The sequence below is a fragment of the Malaclemys terrapin genome, chromosome 5 (genome assembly GCF_027887155.1).
Source record: "Malaclemys terrapin pileata isolate rMalTer1 chromosome 5, rMalTer1.hap1, whole genome shotgun sequence".
In the NCBI taxonomy this organism is placed as follows: domain Eukaryota; kingdom Metazoa; phylum Chordata; order Testudines; family Emydidae; genus Malaclemys; species Malaclemys terrapin.
In genome coordinates this window covers 19528290-19553062 of record NC_071509.1, presented here as the reverse complement: position 1 = coordinate 19553062, position 24773 = coordinate 19528290, and the positions used below count along the sequence as shown (strand labels likewise).

The following is a 24773-nucleotide window of genomic DNA, read 5'->3' as shown; positions in this document are numbered from 1 at the left end:
ATGCCCAGAACTACCCTAGAATATGCATACCAATGCTGTATTTGTATGAAACCAAACCAAACTAAAAAAACCCAAAACATTAATTTCTGCTCTAAATATGAAGAAAATATAACTTCACTTAAAATCATTCCATCTGTATGCAAGGTATAACCAAAATGAGGCGTTAACACGGCATAGAAAGCATTGTTTGACTAAAATGTGTTTTACTAAACTGAGCATAGAGCTCATACCAAAAGTGGTAGATATCCTGATTAAAAACTGAGAATTTGGCCTGCTAATATGAGAATAAAAAATAAATACAGCAATTTAACAACCAAAAGCACATTCGTTATATCATTTCATATTGAATCGGTATTCAGCAATATGATCTCACTTGTCTTTGATCCATAGTGAGTGCTTCTTACCTATATTTCTTATACAGGTTTATGAAAGATTTATTTCAATACATCATAATTTAGGTTTTAACTTGTAATGAATCACAAGAAATTTGTCAAATTGCCATTAGCTTTGATTCAGATCAGTTGTGTATCAGACTGAGAGTCTATGTTCTGCTGTAGAATCACTAAAGATTCTTGCACAAAACATAAGGGACTCTTCACAAACTATTCTTTCAGTAGAGCTTTGAAAATGCAGGTGATGCAGAATGGGTACAAATGGCAATTTGGCAAATTACTAGATTATAATAAATAAATCTGTTTAATAGAAAAAGGGATTTAATCATCTTAATTTGTTATTTTGACCTCTGCATATTTTGAGGCAGTATTAAGGTTAGGTGAGTAGTGTAGGACAGCTGTGGTAATAATGAGTAATGAAATATAATGTGACAATACTTTCATAAACAGTGTGTAGTTTGTGGATTGTACAGCCCTAATCTTTTAATGTATTAATAATTTGTTTTCTTTACATTTAGAGTAAGTTTGATCTGCCAATTAATGGTAGGCTGTTTCACTGGTTAAATATTAAAGTGTCCATAACTTTGAAGTATTTATTAATTGGGCAAACATGCAAATGAAACATTTTATACCATTGTACAACTCAATTTAAATTTGAGAAAGAACCGTAGATGGTAGATTAGTCTCATGATGATGTAGCCAACAACTTCTTTTAGAATAACCAGTTTACAGGGGTTTTAGTGCAATGTTTCAACTGATTCGCTCCAAATTCTATGCTACCTATACCTTTTGTAATAACCCTCTCAATTCCACAATCCTTTTCAGTTTCAAAGGATAGTGGTCCTGGGACCCGTCTGCCCCCAGGTGATTATGGATTGATGAGTGAGCTAGGACTGGGGACCGGGGCTGGGTCAGTGGGGTAGGGGCTTCTTCCCTTTTGTCCATGAAGTGCTCAGCTCCAAGCACTGCAGGAGGCTAGAAAGCCATCTCCACACCTTTTTGCAGTGCCACTTCTCACATCCCCCTCACTGGGAGGGTGGGGAAGAGCTACTCTGCAATTTGGTACAAGCAGAGCCAAGAAACAGAAGGGAAGGGGCAAGAGAGCAAGTTACTCTTACCATTTTGTGCCCTGGCTCCTAGTGTGTGTTACAGAAAACAGTCAACTTCTAATGAACAAAGACCACTTAGAGATAGCTAAAATTATTTTTGATTAGCCCAGCTATAGGCTTTACTTTAAACAGGGTCCCAGAGATTAACCCTCCAAACAAGCCAACTTCATGCATCATGCATAGTAATTACACTAGCTAAACCAGTATCATGGATAGTAAGAGGTAGACAGGATAAATAAATAGGGACCTGAAGAAAAAATAGAACAATATAAATGATGCCATAACACCTCTCCATTTTTCTATGTACTCATTTTTAGAGCCAAATTTTGCTCTCTTACATATCAGTATAAATTAAGAAATTATCTCCAGATTTACACTAGAGTCTGGCTTTCTCAGTTTTTTTTAGTTTCTCAGTACCATTCTAAATGGTATTGGTAAATATCTGTTACACAAAAAAGTTTGTTTAATTCAACTGCACTAATGTTTCAGGTTGGAAATCAGCAAACCCAATATAAAATATCAGCACACATATTTTGTATATGAAAATTTGTATCCAACAGCGCTCAAGGAAAATAGTAAGTGCTATGATATTTTAGCATCACCAGAGACTCAGCATTGAATCTCTATTGTTCCTTAGATTTTGCTTTTGGTTTGGTTGCCAAACTGTTTTACATAGTAAATGTATCATTATAGAATTGTTAGAGACCTCTTAGAAGAGCTACATTTATAATGAAAATGAATCCACATAACAATGACGTGTTCTGCACACCACATTACCAGATAATGACTAATACAGCAAGGATCTGCTTCAAGGATTCCTTAACTACTGCTGTTTGCCTGAAGTTACAAGCAGATGTGGCTGTGAGCAAGAGTGATAGCACTTCTGTTTGAAAAGGACTGCTGGGACAAATGCAAAAAAATAAGTTGCTAAATAGTTACAAATGAGTTCAAAATTTTTATTTCAATGCTTTTGTTTCAGCTGCTATTAACCATTGTTTTGCATAGCAAAAATTTGAAAGCAACAAAAAGCCAGCCTTCAATGAGATAATGGTAAGCAATCACAGAAATTGCTCTCATCTAGCACTGAACAAAGTACTTTATTAGAATAAAGAAAAGTATTATTCCTAAACCTACTTTCTCTTTCCAATGCAGAGCATCTACCTTGGACTTTCCCCATCCCCTTGCCTGCCTAGTTTCCCGCTGCAAGTTAAATGAAAACAATACACACGCCTTGCCTTCATATCTGCTACCCATTTTTATATCCTCACCCTTTTTTCAAAGGCAATAATGGTTGACAACTTTTCTTTACAAACGTCAGTGAAGATAATTTATGAGACTTGGAATGGAAATAAGAACACATAGTGGTTTTGCAATTGTATCCTATTAGACTGGGAGCTTAATGAAGAAAAATCTCATTCCATGTGCAAGTTAGTGACAGAACAGTAAGGAAGGTGTAATTTGGTTCATAAAAATCTACAGGACCATAATTTCAATGGTGGGAGAATTCGCTCCCCCCCCCCTCCCGCCCCCGCCACCCCGCTCCAAGATCCTCCACCGGATAGAAATTCTGATAATACAATGTCATTGGAAATGGCTCAAGTGGGGTATCAACTTTCTCATACAAACACAATGGTAACAAACATGGAAAACCTAGAACTATTACTTGGAGACATATGAGAAAATGTTTAGAAGTCAATTGTTTTAAATTATCCTTTAACACATAGGCCTTGGCTACACTTGAGAGTTACAGCGCAATAAAACCACCCACAGCGCTGTAACTCACTCCCCGTCCACACTGGCAAGGCATGTACAGCACTGCTTGTACTCCACCTCCCCGAGAGGAAAAAAGAGTATTGCGCTGCCGCTGCTAAGCTGCGGCGTCAGTGTGGCCGCCCAATGCGCTCTGATTGGCCTCCAGAAGTATTTGGCAGTATCCCACAATGCCTGTTCTAGCCACTCTGCTTATCAGTTTGAACTCTACTGCCCTGGCCTCAGGTGACCAACCGTCAGACCCGCCCTTTATATTCCCCAGGAATGTTAAAAATCCCCTTCCTGTTTGCTCAACCAGGTGTGGAGTGCTATCAGTGAATCTTTCCAGGTGACCATGCCTCCATGTGCCAAACGAGCCCCAACATGGAGCAATGGCGAGTTGCTGGACTTCATCAGTGTTTGGGGGGAGGAAGCTGTCCAGTCCCAGCTGCACTCCAGCCGTAGGAATTACGATACCTTCAGGCAGATATCAAGGGCCATGATGGAAAGGGGCCATGACTGGGACGCACTCCAATGCAGGATTAAAGTGAAGGAGCTGTGGAATGCCTATCACAAAGCCCGCGAGGCAAACCACCGCTCCAGTGCTGCCCCCGCAACCTGCCGTTTTTACAAAGAGCTGGATGCGATAGTTGGGGGTGACCCTACCTCCACTCCGAGCAACACCATGGACACTTCAGAGCGGGGGGAGGAGGAGGAGAAGGAAAGCAGGAGTGATGGTGCTGGGGCGGGGGGAGACACCCCGGAATCCCTGGAGGCATGCAGCCAGGAGCTCTTCTCAAGCCAGGAGGAAGGTAGCCAGTCGCAGCGGCTGGTACTTGGTGGAGGACAAACAGAAGAGCAGGTTCCTGGTAAGCGGCTTTTATTTTCGGAAGGAAATTTTTCGGGAGAGGAGGGTTAGGGCTGCATGCATGCCTAGATGCGGAATAGCGCATTGATGTGGTCTATCACATCGCGGTAATCGGCCTCGGTAATCTCTTCGAAAGTCTCATCCAGAACGTGGGCAACACAGGTTTATTGGGAGAGCCACTGTGGTCCTTGTCCCAGTCAGGCTAACGTGTCTGTGCCACTGTGCCGCAAGGGGCGGGGGGACCATTGCTGCACACAGGCAAGCTGCATATGGGCCAGGGCGGAAGCCACCTTGCAATAGAAGACCCTCCCTTGCTTCCCAGATCACCCTCAGCAGCGAGATATCTTCCAGGATAAACTCCTGTGGAAAATGTTGGGGCAGTGTTCAGTGTAGGTGCCCCCTGCAGATCTTGGCTCTCCCCAAGGCACAGAAACCCAGAGGACAGTACAGCCCTGAAACAATCAGTCCCCCTTACTCACCATTTTGGGGCTCCCGTGGGTTATGTGCATTCTCTTTGGGAAGGGAAAATTATGCTATTGTGTAGACTGTGTGTGCCCTCCTTAAGTGTGGGGGAATCATGACTGTCTGGTATAAACAATGCTGCCTCTGTTAAGTGTTGCATTTTGCCTTTACAGATGCAACCTTGAGATCTCAGCTGTCCGTGTTATCACCAGCTGACAGACTGCAAAAACTCCAGAAGAGACCGCAAAAAAGCAAAGAAGACATGCTGCACGAAGTGATGCATCAATTTCTTACAGAGAATAAAAAAGCACAGGAGTGGAGGGAGAGTGAAAGCAGGATCCGCAAGGAAAATGCAGCGCACCGGAAGCAAAGCACGGAGCGGCTGATAAGCATCATGGAGCGCCAAGCGGACTCTATCCAGGCGCTAGTAGCCATGCAGGCGGAGCACTACTGCGCCCGCCCCCCCTGCAGCCCTTGTCTCAAAACTCTTTCCCTTGTGCCCTCATGTCACCTCCAACCCACTTTCCCCAACATCCGGGTTCTTACCACCACCAGCTGCCTCCAACATCTGTATCTTCACCAACCAGCCCTGAGAACTACGACCTTTACCCTCTGCACTCAACCCCCATCACCATGCAGTATACCCATCCTGAAGTGCAGTACTCATTGCACAGCGCTTCAGACAGGACATACGTAAATCTGTGATTGTACCGCTCCCCACCCCACCCCCTTGCCCTTTCTGATTCCCAAACAGTTGTGTTTCTTTCAATAAATGAATTTTCTTTTCAATAAATGGATTTTTTGGCTTTGAAAACATTCTTTATTATTGCATAAAGTAAAAGATACCTTAAAAGATACCTTAGCCCAGGAAAGAAACAGGCACTGCAAATCAGCTTAGCAAACACAGATTCCTACTAACATTGTATCCACTGCACTTCACTCCCGTGCAGGGCACCAGACATTACTGCTGGTTTTCAGCCTCAAATTGCTCCCTCATGGCATCCCTAATCCTTGCAGCCCCGTGCTGGGCCCCTCTAATAGCCCTGCTCTCTGGCTGTGCAAATTCAGCCTCCAGGTGTTGAACATCGGAGGTCCATGCCTGACTGAATCTTTCACCCTTCCCTTCACAAATATTATGGAGGGTACAGCATGTGGATATAACTGCGGGGATGCTGTTTTCGGCCAAGTCCAGCAGCTTCCCATACAGAGATCGCCAGCAGCCCTTTAAACGGCCAAAAGCACACTCCACAGTCATTCGGCACCAGCTCAGCCTGTAGTTGAACTGTTCCTTGCTGCTGTCAAAGCTCCCTGTATAGGGTTTCATGAGCCACGGCATTAACGGGTAAGCGGGGTCTCCAAGGATCACAATGAGCATTTCGACTTCCCCTACTGTGATCTTCCACTCTGGGAAAAAAGTCCCGGCCTGCAGCTTCCTGAACAGGCCAGTGTTCCGAAAGATGCGTGCATCATGCACCTTTCCGGGCCAGCCTGCGTTAATGTCAATGAAACACCCACGGTGATCCACAAGAGCCTGGAGAACCTTAGAGAAATACCCCTTCCGATTAACGTACTCAGATGCTAGGTGGGGTGGTGCCAGAATAGGAACGTGCGTCCCATCTATCGCCCCTCCGCAGTTAGGGAAACCCATTTGTGCAAAGCCATCCACAATGTCCTGCACATTACCCAGAGTCACGGTTCTTCTTAGCAGGATGCGATTAATGGCCTTGCAAACTTGCATTAACACGATTCCAACGGTTGACTTTCCCACTCCAAACTGGTTCGCAACCGATCGGTAGCTGTCTGGAGTTGCCAGCTTCCAATAGCCACCCGCTTCTCCACCGGCAGGGCAGCTCTCAATCTCGTGTCCTTGCACCGCAGGGTGGGGGCAAGCTCCTCCCACAGTCCCATGAAAGTGGCTTTTCTCATCCGAAAGTTCTGCAGCCACTGCTCATCATCCCTGACTTGCATGATGATGTGATCCAACCACTCAGTGCTTGTTTCCCGAGCCCAAAAGCGGCGTTCCACAGTGCTGAGCATGTCCGTGAATGCCACAAGCAATTTCATGTCATATGTGTTACGTGACTCGCTATCATCATCGGACTCCTCACTGTCACTTTGGATCTTAAGGAATAGCTTGACTGCCAAACGAGACGTGCTGGCGAGACTCGTCAGCATACTCCTCAGCAGTTCAGACTCCATTTCCCGCAGACCGAAATGGAACACAGATCGTGCTGCACAGAAACCGTTGAAAGATGGCGCCAAATGTGGACGGAAACACAGGGATTGCTGGGATGCGAAGCGATGCATCACGGGGTGTTGGGACAGGACCCAGAATGCCCCGCATCTTTCCCACAACCCATGGCGCCAGAATGGGAAGAGGTGCTCTGTGGGATAGCTATGGGATACCTGCCCATAATGCACCGCTCCCAATGCCGCTGCAAGTGCTGCAAATGTGGCCACGACAGTGTGCTGTCAGTGTGGACAGACGGCAGCGCTTTCCCTACTCAGCTGTACGAAGACAGGTTTAAGTCACAGCGCTGCATAGCTGCAAGTATAGCCATACCCACAGATGCACCATATTTTATGTAGAGTTGCCGTTGCCATTCTAAGCACTGTTCTATTTTGTTTCGTAGAGTGAAGATCTAGTCTGTGCATCCACGCCCTTTCCGAAAACCAGACTGCTCTTTTCTGAGAACGCTATAAATTGCTTCCGATATACTGTACATTGGACTATGATCTTACACAATACTTTGCTTGGCACAGATAAAAGTGTGATACCATGCCAGTTATTACAATCACTGAGAGTTCCTTTCTTTGGTATCTTCACTATAACCCCATTGGTCCACTCATCTGGCACTTTTCCCCTTTCCCAGATTGATGTAAATAGAGGGGCCAGGATAAATGCTGCTACTTTAGGATTTACCTTGAACAATTCTGCATTCAAGTTATCCTTGCCAGGAGCGTTTCCATTTTTTAAGGATATGATGGCTTGAATGATCTCTTCCTTAGTTGGGATGTCTGTGTTGATGTCAAGATCTTCTTCTGCCTCCTGGATGTTTGCTTCCTCTTTAGGTGGCTCCCTGTTCAGCAATTCTTTGAAATGCTCTGTCCAGCGCATTTCTTGTTCTTTTTAGTTGTTAGTAGGTGGCCTTGTTTGTTGCTAATGAGAGTGTTTGTTGGTGTCTGCCATTTACCACTGATAAGCACGTCATTTTGTTAGACGGTTCCTCGTTAACTTCTGTGGGCATATCGAATTCCTTTCCGTAAAAATCAACGTAATCAAAAGCTTCTATTTCAACTTTACATGCAGTGTTGATGACAGGGAGCTCAGTTTTGAAGTCAAAACAAGAGTATGTCAGCAGTGTGTCATGTCTGCAATCCTCTTCAACATTGCCATCGACTGGGTAATGCGGTGCACAACAGAAGACATGTCAAGAGGCATTAAATGGACACTCTTATCATCCCTTGAAGACCTGGCCTTCGCAGATGATGTCGCTCTCCTATCACATACCCAACACCACATACAAGAAAAACAACTCGACTCAATGCATTCAGCCAGCAAATTGGACTGAAAATCAACTGCAATAAAACAGATATCATGACCTTTAGTATTGCCTCACCATCACCAGTATGGATAGAGGATTATGTTCTCACCAATGTAGAAACATTCACATACTTGGGCAGCACCATCAGCCAGGACGGTGGAACAAGCCAGGACATTTGGAACAAAATCAATAAAGTCAGGAACACCTTCAGGAGCTTAAATACAGTCTGGAAATCATCAAAATACAACGCCAAAACCAAACTCAAGATTTATCAGCGCTGTGTACTTTCAACACTACCTTATAGTTCAGAATGCTGGGGAATGAGAGAGTATGACATGTCCAAACTGTCTTCATTCCATACAACCTGCTTCAGAAAAATCCTCCAAATTTTTTATCCCAGAACAATCTCAAACCAAGATCTATTGACACAATGCAGCCAACAGGATATGAGCACCATCATTGCTAGGAGGCATTGGACATAGATTGGCCACGTGCTTTAGATGAAAACATCACCAGAGTAGAAATAAGACGGACACCTGAAGACAAGCGAAAATGAGGCTGTCTGAAAACAACATGGCAAAGAGCTGTGGAAGCCAACCTGAAAAACCTGGGGCACGGCTGGGGAACCACTGAAAGACTTGCCAGAAACAGAATAGAGTGGAGGCGCTCCATCACTGCCCTAAACGCCAGAGGCGTAATAAGAACATGATGACACAGATGCACTCTTTACATAAAAATTAAAAAAAAAAAAAGACATTCATCTCTGATAACCTTACGGAAGCTAGCTTTAACATATAGGACTGAAAACCTTTAGTTGTGCCTAGAGGTCCTTCATGCCTTTATAGCTATGGAACCAAGTAAGCTAGGATTAAAAGTTCAGGTTGCTGCTCTACTCTCACCTCGGGTGTTCTCAGAACTAAGAGCATTTAGGTGTTTTGTTTTGATGGGAATTAAGCACCTAAAGACCTTTGAGGATCAGAGCTTAAGCCCTTACACCACACCACATGGGGCTGTAAATTACCCCTGGACAAGGGAGCCGCAGCTTCAGCTCCCTTTGTAGCAAACTTCTAACATTTTAATCAGAGAATATCAGGGTTGGAAGGGACCTCAGGAGGTCATCTAGTCCAACCCCCTGCTCAAAGCAGGGCCAATTCCCAGACAGATTTTTGCCCCCGAGCCCTAAATGGCCCCCTCAAGGATTGAACTCACAACGCTGGGTTTAGCAGGCCAATGCTCAAACCACTGAGCTATGACTTCAACTGGTTCCCTACAGTTTGTCACCCCACCCAGGGTTCCTAAGGAGGTGAGCCCTCAGTAAGGGAGCTGCCCCACCTCCCCGAGACGTAACGCACGCTGGGAAATGCAGAACGGAGAAACGTTGCATCCTGGGTAGTTTAGTCTACGCAGGCCACTCAGTACTCCGGCGGGCGTTGCATTCTGGGTATTGTAAAGTATCAGGGGGTAGCCGTGTTAGTCTGTATCTACAAAAACAACAAAGAGTCTGGTGGCACCTTAAAGACTAACAGATTTATTTGGGCATAAGCTTTCGTGAGTAAAAACCTCACTTCTTCGGATGCATAGAGTCTATGCATCCGAAGAAGTGAGGTTTTTACTCACGAAAGCTTATGCCCAAATAAATCTGTTAGTCTTTAAGGTGCCACCAGACTCTTTGTTGTTTTTCTGGGTATTGTAGTCTTCCCCGCCCCTCGCTCAGTACGCTGGAGAACTCGTGGAGTACGGCGCTGCGCGTGCCGGCTGCCCCAGATCTCCGCCCAGTGCTTCCTCCTCAGAGGGGTATCGCGAATCCGAGGCGGCATCGCGCGCACTGCGCTCCCTCCTCCTCCTCTCAGTCCCTCAGGGGTGGGGCCGTTTTCAGCGCGAGGCGGGAGTTTGAATCGCTCTCGCAGGTGCCGGCCTCCGCGCTAACGGCCTCCCCTCGCCTCAGCGCGGCCGTTGGCCCGGCCTTTCCCTCGGGAACGACGCGACAGGTCACGGTGCCATTTTGTGCTGTCCTGTTTCCGAACCGCGGCGAGCTCTGTGGTGAGTACCTGGCAGAGGGGTGGCCGGGCTAGCGGCTGCGGCGGCCTCTCAACAGCCAGGCCGGCAAGGACCTCCGTTCCCGCGTGGCGCGAGGGGGCGGCGGTTAGCCGGCCGCGAGTTCCTCCCCTGCTGCCTGCCCAGGAAGGGGAGCGCGCGGCCGGGGGGCGGGTCGGACTGAGCCTCGCTCCCCTTGGGCCCGGCGCGGTTATGACTCCCACCCCCCTGCGCTGCCAGGCCTGCTCCGTCTGCCGAGCCGCCGGGGCCTGCGGTGACGTCCCCGCGTTGTCGGGGGTGGGTGCTGCTTGGCTGAGTGAAAGGGGCCTTCAGACCGACTAATCGCAGTGGGTTTGTCACTGGTTCTTTGGGTGGGTCATGAAGTCCTGAAGGATTTTATAATCCCGGGTCTTTTTTTAAAGCGTTTCCCCGCTTGTTCTCACGTTAGAAATTCAGGGCGACCTGGAAGGCCGAAGTAGGGTGATGACATCACCATGAGTAACTATCCCGTCTCACCTCCGTCTTTTTAACACCTAATCAACTGAAGCGTGGGACAAAAGATTTCTGGGTGTTTAGCACCTTTCCTCCCCCCCGCCCCGAACAAATAGTCCAGCAAAAGTAGCGAAGGCCCAGACTTGACATTCTTGGTACTTTTAAGGTAATAAACAGAACAAACAAAAACAAAAAACCTTTCGGGCTTTATATGTCCTAAACAAGCAGAAGAGCACAATCCATAGTTTGCTGCCTTTAAATTAAATAAATAAATTAATGGAGATATCCCATCTCCTAGAACTGGAAGGGACCTTGAAAGGTCATCGAGTCCAGCCCCCTGCTTTCACTAGCAGGACCAAGTACTGATTTTGCCCCAGATCCCTTTAAGATAAAGGTGCCTGCAGTCAGCACTGTTTGGTGCACTAGAGGTGCAGCTTCCAGGCACCAGAGAAATTAGCAGTGTTTCTCATGGTGGAGCGTTCCATAGTTGCTGCTAGATTATTCAGGCCCCTTCTTTAATTTAAAAAAAAAAAAGCTGGAGACTTTGCATTGTTATAGAGCCTGGCACACCAGAGTATATACACTGGATACAGTTAATTCGTATTCTACATTTAACAATACATACATTTTATTATAATCTTTAGATGTGTATGTAATGACAGGATCAAAGCTGGGACCTCTAGAGCTTAGTCCATGAGTCTCTACCGCATGAGCTAAAAGCCAATTGCGTGTATAGCAGAAACATTTGATCTCTCTCTAAGTGGTCCTGGTGCCACTAGATGGGACACACCCAGGAGGTGTGTGGGTTCCATGTGCATCTGCCCTCCTCCCCACATAATTGACAGCGCTTATTATTCTTAATAATTCAAAGTGGTTTTACTGAAATACTTCTTCCCTGTCCCCAAACAGGAGATAATTGATGGACATTGGAGAGTCAAGAGAAAAATAAAAAGGTTTTAAAGGACAAATTTCCAGGGGCTGAAGGAAAAACCTTAAAAGTAATACTTTGAAGTGACAGGTAACTAATAACTTTTTAGTGTTTTATCACATTATAAAATATTGGTAGATTTTACACTTTATCTGATACCTTTTATTAAATACCATGTTTTAAAATGTTGCTGTGATTCTAGGATATCTAATTGTAGGTCTGGATTTGTAGGAAAAGCTTTTAATTTAAAGCAAGCAGTTTTGCATAAAAGTGCATTACTTTCTCAGGCTCTAATCCTGCAAATACTTATACCAGGGATCACAACCTATGGCCCGCAGCCCGCCAGGGTAAGCATCCTGGTGGGCTGGGCCGGTTTGTTTACCTGCTGCATCCACAGGTTCAGCTGATCGCGGCTCCCACTGGCCGCGGTTCACCTCTTCAGGCCAATTTGGGCTGCGGGAAGCGGCGCTGGCCGAGGGATGTGCTGGCCGCCGTTTCTCACAGCCCCCATAGGCCTTGATTGGCGAACCGCAGCCAGTGGGAGCTGCGATCGGCCGAACCTGCGGACGCAGCAGGTAAACAAACCGGACCGGCTTGCCAGGGGGCTTACCCTGGCGGGCCGCATGCCAAAGGTTGCCGATCCTTGAATTATACACTCACTTAACTTGACTAACACGAGTAGTCCCACTAAAATCAGCGGGACTACTCATGTTAGTGAAGTTAAGCTAGTGGATGAAGTTAGGACTTCACTTGGCATCAAAATTGCAAAGCAACTGAAAATATTTTTGTTAAATGGTTATATTTAGAAACCAATTATTATAATTCAAGGATGACTAATTCGGTTTTGTAAATGTGGGGGAATTGATACGCTGCAAATCCTATTCGCGTGGTATTTCCTTATTTGTGATCTGACACTTGCTTTTTTCTGTGCAGTGCCTTTATTAAAATCCCTGAATACATATTTTAAACAACTTTTTTTTATTTACCATTGGGCTAGCAGACTCCAGATTTTCCTTGTGTTTGGATATTTTTTAAGGCTGCTTGTAGATCGTTATATTCATAGCAAAAGTGTTGCTTGTAATCATGAACAGTGGAAATCAATTTGTGGAAACTTTAAAGAAAGTTGGTTATCCAAAAGCTGCTCAGCTTAATGGAGAAGACTTTGACTGGTTGTTTGAAACTGTGGAAGATAAATCATTTTTGGAGTGGTTTTGTGGAAATGTGAATGAGCAGCATGTGTTAACTGAAAAAGAACTGCAAGCTTTTGATGCTCTTCTTAAATCTGGCAAGCCCATTTTAGAAGAAGAGGCTTTGGATGAAGTTCTTAAAACCTGCAAAACCTTCGATTCAAAATCAAGTAGCATGGAAGAAGGAGAACTTCAGAAGCTAGAGGAAGAGTTTCAAGCTCTTCAGAAAATTAAAAACCTAAAAATTCATCGTCGTAATAAGCTTCAAATGATGGCCTCAACAAACAGCCATATGTCACTGAAGTTAAATGATAAAGCAGAAGAAGCAGCTAAAATTCTGAAAGAGAGACAAGGAATTTTCACTACTATAAATACTAAGATAAATAATGAACTTCACTCTCTTACTGAAGGAGTTAAGAAGTTGACCTTTTTCTTCACCTTTTCTGACTCGGAACAAGGCTTAGGTCCTCATCCAGTATTTTTATCCCAACTTGCCTTGGATAAATATTTGTGTCAGGAAGAGAAAAGCACTGCAGCACTTACTTCATACACAAAAAAACAGTTTTTTCAAGGTATATCAGAATTGGTTGAAAGTTCAAATGAAGAAAATTTCCAACTTGTAGATATAAGCAAACCATTAATTTGTGATGAGAACAATGAAGTCTGCAAGGAGAGACTTGAGATGGCTAGGCTGCAGATGGCATATATTTGTGCTCAACATCAGCTAATTCAACGTAAAGCTAAAGATTTAAGCATAAACTCAGCTGTACAATGGGCAGAGAATAATCTTCAATCCTTAAAGAACAAGGTAAGCTGTTAAAGAGAATTATGTATTCTAGTGGAAGTCTAAACAAAACCCAGACTTGTTATTCTGGATTTAACAAAAGACTAACTGATGATTACTCACTTTTTAACTTGAATTGTATTCCTTTAGTGGTAATAACAAAATTTAATACTTATAAAATAGCACCTGATTCTGGTGCATTTAGTGAAATATAATTTCTTAGGTATCAAATGGTGTTATTAGTACCATGTCTCCTAGCTTTCTATAAATGTAGTAATTCTAGAAATATTTTTAAAAACTCGTTGGTCCTTTGATTTTGTACTGTTGATTTCATTTGATCTATATTATATGAAAGAGTGGAGAGCCTACTGCATGTATATAATATATTTATACAAGTAGAGATTGAGGTTGAATTTAAAATTTTTCTTTGCATATTGGGCAAAAATTTAAAATAGTAAACATTTTCCTGCTCATTTTCTTGTTTAGCATAACTATTTAATACCTGTCACACCCCATCTACTTTTTGCGTGAAGAATTTTTAAAATTACAAATTACTGTTTTGAATTTGGCTAATCACAAATAGGATTCAGTTTGACTAAAAAGATGGAGGTTTTTATCTTTTTATTGACCAGACTATTCAGGATTTTCTGTGTTCGTTTACTTTTTTGAATGGTAGTTCTAGATGTCCCTTGATTTTCACAGAAGAGCCATCATTCCTTGAGGGAAAGAAATCTGGCAGCTGGGAAAGTGGTGGGGAAAACAAGGATCAGATGTGTCTGCGAAAGTTTGGCTGACTAGAGGAAATATTTTGGTTGGGAGGTTTGGTGTGGAGAGCTAATTTGTCAGGGAGGAGTGTGTGCAAGGGAGCCAGGTTGGCATGAGGGAATCAGATTGGAGGCCATGTCACACTACTAATGGAAAACGCTACATACAGAACCAAGAGGAAAGGATGGGTTAGATAAGACTGGTATCTCAAAAAATTTCCAAAATAAAACTCCAATAATTTTGGAATCACCTTATGAAAGTGTAGTGGTGATTTCCCTCCCCACCATACAACTTTAAAACCTCGTTCATGTATCTGGTACCATAATAATTGTTTGCATATGGCATAATGGTTAAGGCTATGTTTTAGTCACGGGTATTTTTGGTAAAAGTCATGGACAGGTCATGTGCAGTAAACAAAAATTCACAGCCCATGACCTGTCCATGACTTTTAATAAAAATACCCCTGACTAAAACGGGGGGGGGAAGGGGGCGAGAGAGACTCAGGGGGCGCCACAGGTGCTGGAAAAGGGTGTGTGGCCTGGGGAAGCACCGCGGGTGTTGGGGAATGGGGGCGCAGGTGCTGCAGGGGGGAAAGGGGATTGGTGGGGCTGGGGCAGGCTCCTTACTCAGCTCCTGGGAAGCGGCGGCCCCAGCTCCCTGGCTCTGCAGGCTGCCTCTGCTCCGCCCCAAGCCCCAGTTCTGCAGCTCCTGTTGGCTGGGAACCTTGACAATGGGAGGTGTGGGGGTGGAGCTACAGGAGCGGAGGGAGAGGAGCACACACACACCCTCCCTTCAGGTAAGCAGCGGCTCCAAGCCCTGAGCCCCCTCACACCCAAACTCCTGCTGCTGGGGTTGCGGGGAGGGGGAGAAGACTGCCCCAGCAGCAGCCAGTGCTAATGACCTAGGGGCTGCCCGAGCTGCTCTGGTGGCTCCTGGGCCAGCTGCACGGAAAGTCGCGGAATCCATGACCTCTGTGACAAACACAGAGCCTTAATAATGGTTGATGAGTAGGACTGTGGTTATGATAAGCAAGACTGCAAAACATATTTATTAAAAGTTTGTCATTTCTTGGATAAGAACATATCTGCCAGTTCCTACTCTTGGGTCCCTCCTTTCCTCAGCAGTACAGAGACAGCTAGCGTAGTTGTGAATGAGGTCATCAGGGACTACCTTCGGTTGTTGTGATTTTCATTGTCCTGAAAAACTTAGGTATTAAAGAACAGTGTTTAACACATATACATTGTGGTTCACTTTTAAAAATCATATTTACTTCTCAGACATAAAAAGGCTCACGTTGTCCAAGATGAAAAGCTGCCAATTCTAAGTAAAATACAAACACAATAACTGAACTGTCAAATGACCATTTTTTTATATCTAGCCTTAGAGACTGATATGCTACTGTTTTAGCTTCAGCACCTAGTTTATTATGAAATATTGAGAAAACCAATCTGTAAATGTGATTAAAATATGCTTCATGGTGTGCCGCCTGGCCATCAATGCAGGTATTAATTGATAAAATTCTGAACTCAGCTGTTCTGTCCTTTGATTTTACTTCCATAATTTTCTACTTCTTTGATTCAACAAATGGTGGCAGTCCTATGGAAATATTTTTTTGGGTCTTTCCTTAATCTTACATCTCCTCAGCTATTTTCAATTTGACTTGGTAATTGCATGATCCTTAATATGGAGTTAAAACTAAATTCTTTAGGGAAAATGGGAAATGGTAGCATGGAACATGAATAAAAATGTTAGTAGTCTTTGAATATGTTCTTACAAGTTCTTTTGTTTTGCTTTTTGTAGACTTTTGGAAAAGAACACCTTGAGGCTAGAATTTCTAGCTTAAACAGTGACATTTCAAAAATAAAAAAACAGCTAACTCAAATAAATAATGAAATACTTCCTTCCCTGGTGAAGGAGAATGCACAGCTATTGAACATGCCTGTGGTGAAAGGAGATTTTGATTTGCAGATTGCTAGGCAGGACTACTATACATCAAGACAAGATCAAGTATGCAATCAGTTGCTAAAACAGAAAGCATCATTTGAACTTCTTCAGCTAGCTTATGAAATTGAATTGAGGAAACATCGGGATATCCATCGTCAACTTGAGAACATAATACAAGATCTGAAACAGAGCAGCAAGGCCCTAGAACAGAGACTGGAGATGATGTCTGACCCACTTATAACTCAGCATGCAGTACCACGGAACACTATTGATTCAAGGGATGGTGCCTCTCATAGGTAAATATTGTACAGTGGTTGTCAAACTTTGATATGAAGTATTATGTGGGAGCTAGTAGACCTCTGTGTAAGTTGCCTACTATTTGCCATTATAATCTTCTTGGAATCTCTTACTGAGAAGCTCTAATTACTGAGAAGCTCTAACTGCAGCAGGCCTTGGAAATTCCAACCAGGGACAAATCCTTGGGGCTAGACACTTGCTTTTACTTGTCCTGTGAAATTCTGTTTGGGTTTGGATGAAATAGTTAACTGTTCAAATTTCCATTTCCCTGCTTTTCATGGTGTTGCTCCGGAAAACTTTAGCAGCATGCCAGAATAACTGAGTGTGAATATTCTAAGGCCAGGCCCGTGCTGCAGTTGGGGAAGCAGAACACACTGAACTGGGAAAACCTAGTACTTGCTAGAGCAGGATAAAGATGGAGAGTACCAGGCTGGAATGAACTGCCCCCTGGATCAAGCATGAGGCCCCGTCAGCCCAATCCCACCCCTTTAGGGTACCATCTGTGGCAGGATCCTCCCCACCTCTGAAGGGGTACAGAGCTGGGTTTGGTTCCCCCCAATTACTCCCAGGCCTAACGTAGCCCCAGTGGCCACTGCCCCACGTTGGAATAATAGGATTCTCCTGCTTTTAGCTGATGTAGCTATCTAGTCCTGTAGCTCAAATGGTCGGAATGTGGTGGGGTGCTGTAGGTTCAGGATTCAAACCCTGCTGATGAGACACTTTGGGGGCTTTTGTTCCAATTGTATAGTTATAGACTTATTTTTATCTTTTAAAAAAACCTATTAAAACAAATAGCAAAAGAACTATATTAAAAGAACACTTTGGTTATGTTAGGGTGCTTATTCCTTCACCCTCTCACTTCCCTGGTCCTTCTCGCATGAACAGAGAGCAACAATACCCAAAGTCCAAAGATGCAAACAATTCGATGTTTATTGGGGTGAACTTCCAGCAAGCATGATTCCAGTTTCCTTCCTCAGTGTCCCCCTTCCCAGCTCTGACACTACAGAGCCATCCCTGCTCCCATTCCCTGTTCCCATTCCCCCCCTTAGCAAAACATGATTCCAGTTCCCCCACCCCTGTTCCCATTCTCCCCCCCCCCCCACCACTTCCTGATTGACTGCAGACTATATAGTAAAACTTGGTTCTGCTTAGCTATACCTTAACAAATCATTTTACTGAAATTTAACTAACCAATCCTAACACATTGTGACATGGTTATTTAACCAATTATATCCCACCACCATAATTGGTTTACACCCAACAAAATTAATTATACAGCAGACAGAAACAATCTCAGAACCAGACAGAGACTATACAGACAAGCAACAGGGAAGTGAAGACTACAGTGATAGAACAATACAGAAGTGAGGATTTCACATTCCAGCTATTGATAAGTGAGTTCTTGCCAGACAGGATGCTATCAAACTAAGTTTCCTTTTACATCTTCTGGGCTCTTCTCTTTCTCTGGAGGTGATAGGAATACAATCCTGTCCTGATATTCCTAACAGCCCAATAGCACCTTATTTCAATGTGACTAGTTTGGAATGTAAGGATGTGACCATACATTTCCCAGTTTATGGCTGACCTCTGCTGCTTAGCCGAAGGCCTTAGCCTAAGAACCAGGCCTCAGACTGTCACAGTAAGAGAAGGCCCTTACACATACAGAGAGTGATTTTGATTCTTTCTTTTATACCTCTTTAACTAGCTAAGTGATAAGAATACATCTAAATTCTTAAAGTATAGGTCTTTGCAGACAGGCCTGAATATCTATATCCTAACAGTGAAGCTCTCCGAAGATAAGAAAAGTTGGATTTACAGTTCCCTGTGCAACTTTAATTCTGCTCCCTTGGTAATACTGCATGTATATTCATAACTTGAGTCTCATGGTATTTGGGTTTTACTTAAAGCCTCAACTTTTTGAATCCGAGTATTACATAAAAATCTCACTTTTAATTTAAAAACAACAAAAAAGTCCTCATGGTTGTGCAGAAAAGCTTGAAAACAAGAATAGAGTGCACCTTAAAAGCTCAGAAACCAAAAGGCACATGAAAAGAACCTTTGGCTTAAAATTAGATTTATTTGTAAAACGCATATCTTATGATTTTGGGGGGCATGACTCGTGTTTTGACTGTTCGGAGTTAGCAGTAAGTATGATATGGTAGAACAATGATTCTTAACATGAGGCCTCATCAGCACAGAGCTGTGGCCCATGTGACATCCTCAGGGCAATACAGGTAGTATTGGATGCTGCCCATAATAGTAAATAGGTTGAGAACCACTGCAATAGAACCTCAGAGTTAAGAACTGACTAGTCAACCACATGCCTCATTTGGAACAGGACTATGCAGCCAGGTAGCAGTAGAGATGAAAAACAAAACAACCCCAATTACAGCTCAGTACTGTGTTAAACGTAAACTACTAATAAAAATAAAGGGAAAGCTTTAAAAAAAAAATTGACAGGGTAAGGAAACTGTTTCTGTGCTTGTCATTTAAATCAATGGTTAAAGAAAAAAAAAATAGAAAAAATTAATGGAGATATCCTATCTCCTAGAACTGGAAGGGACCTTGAAAGGTCATCGAGTCCAGCCCCCTGCCTTCACTAGCTGGACAAAGTACTGATTTTGCCCCAGATCCCTAAGTGGCCCCCTCAAGGATTGAACTCACAACCCTAGGTTTAGCAGGCCAATGCTTAAACCACTGAGCTATCCCTCCCCCCGAAGTTCTCAAACTTTTCTACTGGTGACCACTTTCACACAGCAAGCCTCTGAGTGTAACTCCTCCCCCTTATAAATTAAAACGTTTTTATATATTTAACACCATTATAAATGCTGGATGCAAAGCGGGGTTTTTGGTGGGGCTGACACCTCGTGATCCCCCCTGTAATAATCTCATGACCCCCGGAGAGGTCCTGATCCCCAGTTTGAGAACTCCTGATTTAAATTAAGATGCTTAAAAGCAGCTTTTTTCTTCTGCATAGTAAACTTTCAAAGCTGTATTAAGTTAATGTTCACTTGTAAACTTTTGAAAGAACAACTATAACGTTTTGTTCAGAGTTACCAACAATCTTCATTCTTGAGATGCTTATGACTCTGAGGTTCTACTGTACAATCTTTAACATGATTACATACATTTTTTTTTCCCTCCCACCTAATGCTATAAGAATGCAACACAATATAGCAGACTTCACTACTTGCTGGGTGACTGCTGTCCCCTCAATGATACAGTCAACTAAAATGTTACCTTTGGACTAGTTCCCTCATCATATTTAGTCATAAATACCATGTTGAAAATTTAATGAAGATTAATATGGATTAATGGCAGGTATGTCAAGGTCCAAAAGTAGACTGATTTACAGAGATACTCAGTATCTCCCATTTCCACTGAAGTGAGTGTGAACTACAGTTGCACAGCATGCTTGGAAAATTACTGATAGGTCATACTTTATTTGGTGTCAAAATAGGAACTTAAATTTAGGCACTCCAATTTTAAAATGTAGGCCCTAATGTACAAAACTGGCTTTGTTTTGATTCAAATTAGGAGGTACAGCAGTATGAGTGGGTTGGGATACTAGAGAGGTGCAAGGTAACTTATTCTACAGATCTATAAACTACTAAGTGATAAAGATGATAAAAGCGTTAATTATATTCAATTTTTGATTGTATTGCTAAAATAGTAGAATTTATGGCAACATAGAGCAATAACAGTGTACTAAATTCAGATGCATCAGTGTCCCAAAAGTAAAGAATAACATTTTAAATAGGTTAGCAGTTGAGTATCTAGAGTTCTATCATTTACAGGAAGGAACATGTTACAAATTCATAAGTACTGTATATTTTTAAGGGATGCTTAAAAATTTCTGCCATTAGAGAGTTATCTTAAAATTCACTCCTGTCAGAATCAGTTTGACCATCTATTATACAAGTAATTCCTAAGATTACTGAATAGAGGAAAAACATTTTTCTGATTTTTTTTTTCCAGTTTATTTTATGTATTTGAAAGTACTTTGAAGCTAGTTTCACTATTTACCTTTTATACATTCATTTTTCCTGTTTGTGTAGGGGTTTTTTTTTCCCCTCAGGGAGAATTATTTTTTCAAATATAAGAAAATGCTTGCTCAAGCACAAAAATTGGCAGTGGGACTTGGGTAGGTGTACTGTCCTCAAACTACTTTTAAACTAATTATTTTAAATAGACTAGATTTCAAGTTGACAGTGTCCCTTTAATTGCAGCTTGAAATATTTCAGACTCCAACCAACCAAGGCTTAAACCAAAAAATTAGGGTGGTCTAGAAGTGACCAGGAGCAGTTCAGAAGTTAGCAAGATGCATCACTCTGACATTGTTGGGCAGGACTGTACTTGCCTTTTCATCAGGATGACTTCCCAGAGATGAATGTGAAAAAGCTCTGTCTTAACTAATCAACTGGTGGCATAAATGTGTACTGAATTTTTTAAAAGATGAATGTTGCATCTCTAATTTTTGTCACTGTAGGCTATACCAGCTTTTGGAAGGAGAGAATCAGAAACAACAATTGTTCAGAACGCATGACGGTATTGAACAAGTGGCACAGAAATTAAAGCAAGACATTACTTCAGTGCAAGATCAGCTAGCAGTATCTTCTCAAGAACAATTTCTCTTTTTGTCTAAGCTGGATAGTGATTTAGATGCACTTTGTGACTCTCTGTATTGTGGGGGAAATAAGATCTTGCTTAGTAACCAGGTAAGTCCTTATTGTAGAACTACAGCTATTGCTGCATTAGTAAGCATATTTTGCAAATGATTAGTTATACAGACAAAAGGGTCTGAACATGTAGTTAAATATATTATTTTTATCTATTTCTCTAGTTAATACTTCCTTTAGTATTAAAGAAGTAAAAATAGCTTTTTTCCAAATGTGTAATTATCATATAGGTCATAGTCATTAGCCATGGCAGTTTAACAACTGAGGTATACCTCTTTGTAGGGTATGCATTTCATCAGAGTATATTATGTCATAAATTTTATCTATGAATTTCTAATAGAAAAACTTAAGATGTTGCTTTCCTGCTACTGTGGTATGGTTTGATGGAAAAAATATGGGCTGAAATACAATGTTATACTACCACTTTAAAAATCTATAGTAATATTTTTTCCTGGCAGCAACTCTTTCTAAGAATGTCTTTGTTCTGTGTTTATATAGTGCAGGGGAGGGCAAACTATGGCCCATGGGTCGGATCCAGCCCATCAGGGCTTTCAATCTGGTCCATGGGATTGCCAGCCCCATGGTGCAGCAGGGCTAAGGCAGGCTCCCTGCCTACCCTGGCCTCGCGCTGCTCCCAGAAGCAGCCGGCACCCATGTCCCTGCGGCCCCTAGGGGGGGTAGAGGGCTCCATGCGCTGCTGTCACCTGCAGGCACCACCCCCCACAGCTCCCATTGGCTGGGAAGGGGGAACCGCGGCCAATGGGAGCTTTGAGGGTGGTACCCACAGGCGAGGGCTGCGCGCAGTGGAGCCACCTGCCCCATCCCACCCCCAGGAACCACTGCCAGACATGCTGGCCACTTCTGGGAGCGGCACGGGGCCAGAGCAGGCCGGGAGCCTGCCTTATCCCTGCTGTGCGCTGCTGCCATCCCAGAGCCACTCTAGGTAAGCAGTGCCAAGCCAGAGCCTGCACCCCAACCCCCCCCTGCACCCTACCCCCCATCTTGAGCCTCCTGCTGCACCCCTCCTGGACCCCAGCCCCCTGCCCTGATTACCCTCCTGCACCCCGCAACCCTCCTGCACATCACACCCCCTCCTAATATAATGTGGTCCTGGCCCATGACTAGGCTCCATGATAATACAAATAATAATAATAATAATAAACAAAAGCAGCTTAGACATTTGCATTGAGTCCTTATAACATAATCAAATGAACGGCCTACCTACTCTAAAAAGATTAAGATAATTCAAGTTATGAAGCAGTGAAAGATGGAAAAATACAGGTGCCAATAATCTAGTTCCAGTTTAAATCTATGAAGCATTATTTTTGTCTAAGTGCGAGGAGTACTTTTAGAATTGTAACAACTTTTAATGTGAGTAAAATTGTTGTTCTACCAATACCAGACAGATGGATAGATTCTGATACCCTCGTTCACATTAAGTACTAGCTGTCTCTACTTGTAATCTCACTTAGTTGAGTGGAATTGTTTGTAAAGTAAAATACTATTCAGTGTGAGTAAGGGTATTCCAGTCTGGCCCAGATGAGGTCTAGAAATCAAATGAGATTAATTACCTTGTACCTCGTACTTTTGCTTCTTTTCATTAGGCATATCCTGTGTATTGTGCAAACGTGCCTCCAAAAACTAAAATATTTTTATATTGTAGTTGAATTAATGTATCAACAATGCAAATGTAATAAACTTTCCTTTTTCTTTAATTTCTGTTAGGAACTAACAGAACAACTTTATCAACTGGAAGTGAACTTAAATAAACTAAATCAGCTTATTATGGATCTTCTTGCTGATGTAAAGGCCAAGAGAAAGGTTTTAGAGACAAATACACTGCATCAGATGGAAAGAAAATTGTATGTGTATTTTTTCAAAGATGAAGACTATTTGAAAGATATTGTGGAGAAGCTAGAGCATCAGTCTCAGGCTCAAACCGTTGGTCTAGAGGATTAAACATTAAATGCATCTTTGTTCTACTGTTAAGATGTGGAAATATTTAGTGTAGACTTTTCTTTATGATTCAATAGGAAAACAAACTTTTTGGATAAGTGCTTTATTTGATAAACTAATATATCATTATCAGCCTTATCAAGAACAGACTGTAAGCTCCTTTATAGTTTTTGGCGTACAGAGACTTTGGATTCATACTTCAGTTTGTGAGGGTTTGCTTTACAAGAGAGGGAATGCATTAAGTATCTAGATACTGCTAGACTACATATTACCCAATGTTATTTAATGTGTAGAGTAAAATGCAGATTCCTGCTTCCATGATATGCTTTTCCTTTGTCTTCAGATGCTATGAAATCCTTCTTCATGTGTGATCTGCAAAGTTAGTGCAGGGAGGGCATTTTAGGGGTTGGAACCAAGGAACGGCTGTTGAATATAGTATGCTTCCTTCTGAAGCAGATGATTTTCCTAATAGTAAAATTTTACAGTAACTTCTGTCCTGCGATCCTTTGAGAGCATGTAAGGTGCAGTTGTGCAAAAGTGACGGCATGTTTGGGTATAGATCAAGTATATCTGCTTTTTTTTCTACAAACTGTCCAAAATCCCTTGGATTAATTGATTGCCCTTCTTTCCTCTTCATGCTACTCTTCCAAACTCTTCCTAGAATCTTGAAGTTCTAAGAGCTTTGAACTTGCCTTTTGTAGCAGGGTGTCCCAAAGATGTTTGTATTCAGCACATAATTAATCTGCTATGAAATGTTTCTTTTTTTGGCTCACTCTAGAATTTGTAGTAACACAAATTTCAGAATGTTTTAATAACTCTGCCAGAATTATTCAATTTTTAATAAGAAAGATTTTTGACTCATCAACTGCAACCCCAAGATATGTGTAGAAAACAATATAAGAAACTTGTTATAGATTAAAGAGAATTAAATGTGATTTCACACAATTATGATACCTTTTCTCTACTGTGTCCATTGGATCTGGATCCTGATGGGAGCAACAATTCTACTTGCTTTCAGGTCATATACAGATATGTTTATAAATATTTATTTCATAAAGGGAAGAAAATTAAGACTGGCTATTTTTAGAACTGCAGGTAACATTATTTTTAGTGTATAAATAACATTTTAAATATGTTTTGAACTGTAAAATTGTATTTGATAATTACCTTTCATGTTTAAATGTATGAGCATAGCCTCTGTTAAAAGTATTAAGTACTTTAAAATATTTGACTTTGTAAGTCTGCACTGTCTTTTTTGAACCCTATTAAATGTTTAATCATCTTGACTATAAACATCAATAAATCATATCAAGGGTAAAAACACTACAAGTTAATGGAATGTGTCCTCTTACACCCTTTATTAAAAAGAAAAAACACAATAAGTGCATTTATGTCCGTAATATTAAGTGATTTAAATCCACAAACATAAGAATGTTTCAGGTTAATGGTGGGATTGGTTGTGACAAGCATAACATTTCTATATATTCTGATCCATGGTATATTGTACCTTTTTGCCTGCCAAATTCTAAATCTAATCTAGATTTGCCACCTGAGATGAGACTGACCCCTTCCACAAGAGAAA

At 42.3% G+C, this 24773-nt stretch overlaps 2 protein-coding genes across 2 annotated transcripts in view; both read left to right on the top strand.

The window, feature by feature from the left end:
• Positions 1–9825: 9825 nt before the first annotated feature.
• The window catches only part of POLN (DNA polymerase nu), a 230118-nt gene continuing 215170 nt past the window's right edge, over positions 9826–24773 (top strand). The window contains exons 1-2 of the mRNA XM_054029682.1: positions 9826–10165; positions 11561–11669. The gene's annotated coding sequence lies outside the window, so the exon portion shown is untranslated. The remainder of the gene's footprint in view (positions 10166–11560; positions 11670–24773) is intronic.
• Positions 12176–24240, top strand: HAUS3 (HAUS augmin like complex subunit 3). The gene is made up of 4 exons (XM_054029689.1): positions 12176–13574; positions 16116–16555; positions 21046–21274; positions 22961–24240. Exons 1-4 carry the CDS (start codon positions 12663–12665, stop codon positions 23192–23194), a joined length of 1815 nt encoding a protein of 604 aa, XP_053885664.1. The 5' UTR covers positions 12176–12662; the 3' UTR covers positions 23195–24240.